Source organism: Cariama cristata, unplaced genomic scaffold (genome assembly GCF_000690535.1).
Source record: "Cariama cristata isolate BGI_N322 unplaced genomic scaffold, ASM69053v1 scaffold23167, whole genome shotgun sequence".
Lineage (NCBI taxonomy): Eukaryota > Metazoa > Chordata > Aves > Cariamiformes > Cariamidae > Cariama > Cariama cristata.
Genome location: NW_009628619.1, coordinates 3,838 through 4,776, shown reverse-complemented (window position 1 = coordinate 4,776; position 939 = coordinate 3,838). Strand labels below are relative to the sequence as shown.

General features: G+C 64.3%; 1 protein-coding gene across 1 annotated transcript in view; it reads left to right on the top strand.

Annotated features, from left to right (window-relative positions):
- The window catches only part of TMC6 (transmembrane channel-like 6), a gene marked incomplete at its 5' end in the record, with an annotated part of 5,237 nt that overhangs the window by 2,044 nt on the left and 2,254 nt on the right, over positions 1–939 (top strand). Inside the window, 3 exons of the mRNA XM_009704896.1 lie at positions 71–136; positions 501–598; positions 768–863. Of these exons, the coding sequence (XP_009703198.1) occupies positions 71–136; positions 501–598; positions 768–863 (260 nt within the window). The remainder of the gene's footprint in view (positions 1–70; positions 137–500; positions 599–767; positions 864–939) is intronic.

Sequence of the window (939 nt, the reverse complement as noted above, 5' to 3'; positions counted from 1 at the left end):
CGGCCCCTCCATCCCCAGGGCTCAGGGGCTCCCGGTACTGGTCCTGCTCCCCAGGAACCTCATTCTGAAGATGGTGGTCCTCGGCCTGCTCTGCTACCACTGGCTCAGCCGTAGAGTTGTCTGCTCGACAGAGGAGGTCAGCACCGCCGTGTGGGGCTGGGCTCTGCATGGGTGCCAGCTGGGCCATGCCATCCGGACCGTCCCTTGCCCAGGGAGCACAGAGCGAAGCCAAGGCTGCAGTCCTGGCACCAGCAGGCAGCAGGGGCAGGGGTCTGGCAACAGGGGGTCTGCCAGACAGCACCGCAGACACCACCCACTCCTTTGCCAGGGAGAGGGGAGCGACAGCGGACAGGGGCACCCCAGATGTGGGGTGGCTGGGCAAAGGGATCCAGGGGAGGAAAAGGTCCCACAGCCCCTCACACCCCACGGGGGCCATGGGAAAGTCATGGGGGAGAGGGGCCTCATTGCCTGCTTGATGCCACCTTTGCTTGTCTCCCCAGTGCTGGGAGACCTGCGTGGGGCAGGACCTGTATCGCTTCGTGGTGATGGACTTCATATTCACGCTGCTGGACACGCTCTTCGGGGAGCTGGTCTGGAGGTAATGTGCCCCAGGAGGTGTGCCCCTGCCAGCATGGTGTCCCTGGCATCCGCTGCCCGGGCGGTGCTGCCCCGGTGCACCCAGGCTCTGCCACCATCTGAGGGGGAAGATAGGGTGCTGAGCGTGCCCCCCAGCAGCAGTGTGGGAGCAGAGCTCCGCTCCTTCCCAGGCTGATCTTGGAGAAGAGGCTGAAGAGGAAGCAGAGGCCGGAATTTGACATTGCCCGAAATGTGCTGGAGCTGATCTACGGGCAGACCCTGACCTGGTGAGACATCTCCTGCCTGGCACGGCTCATTCCTCTGCTGTTAAATGCCTCGTGGTCCCCTGGGAGCCCTGTGGCT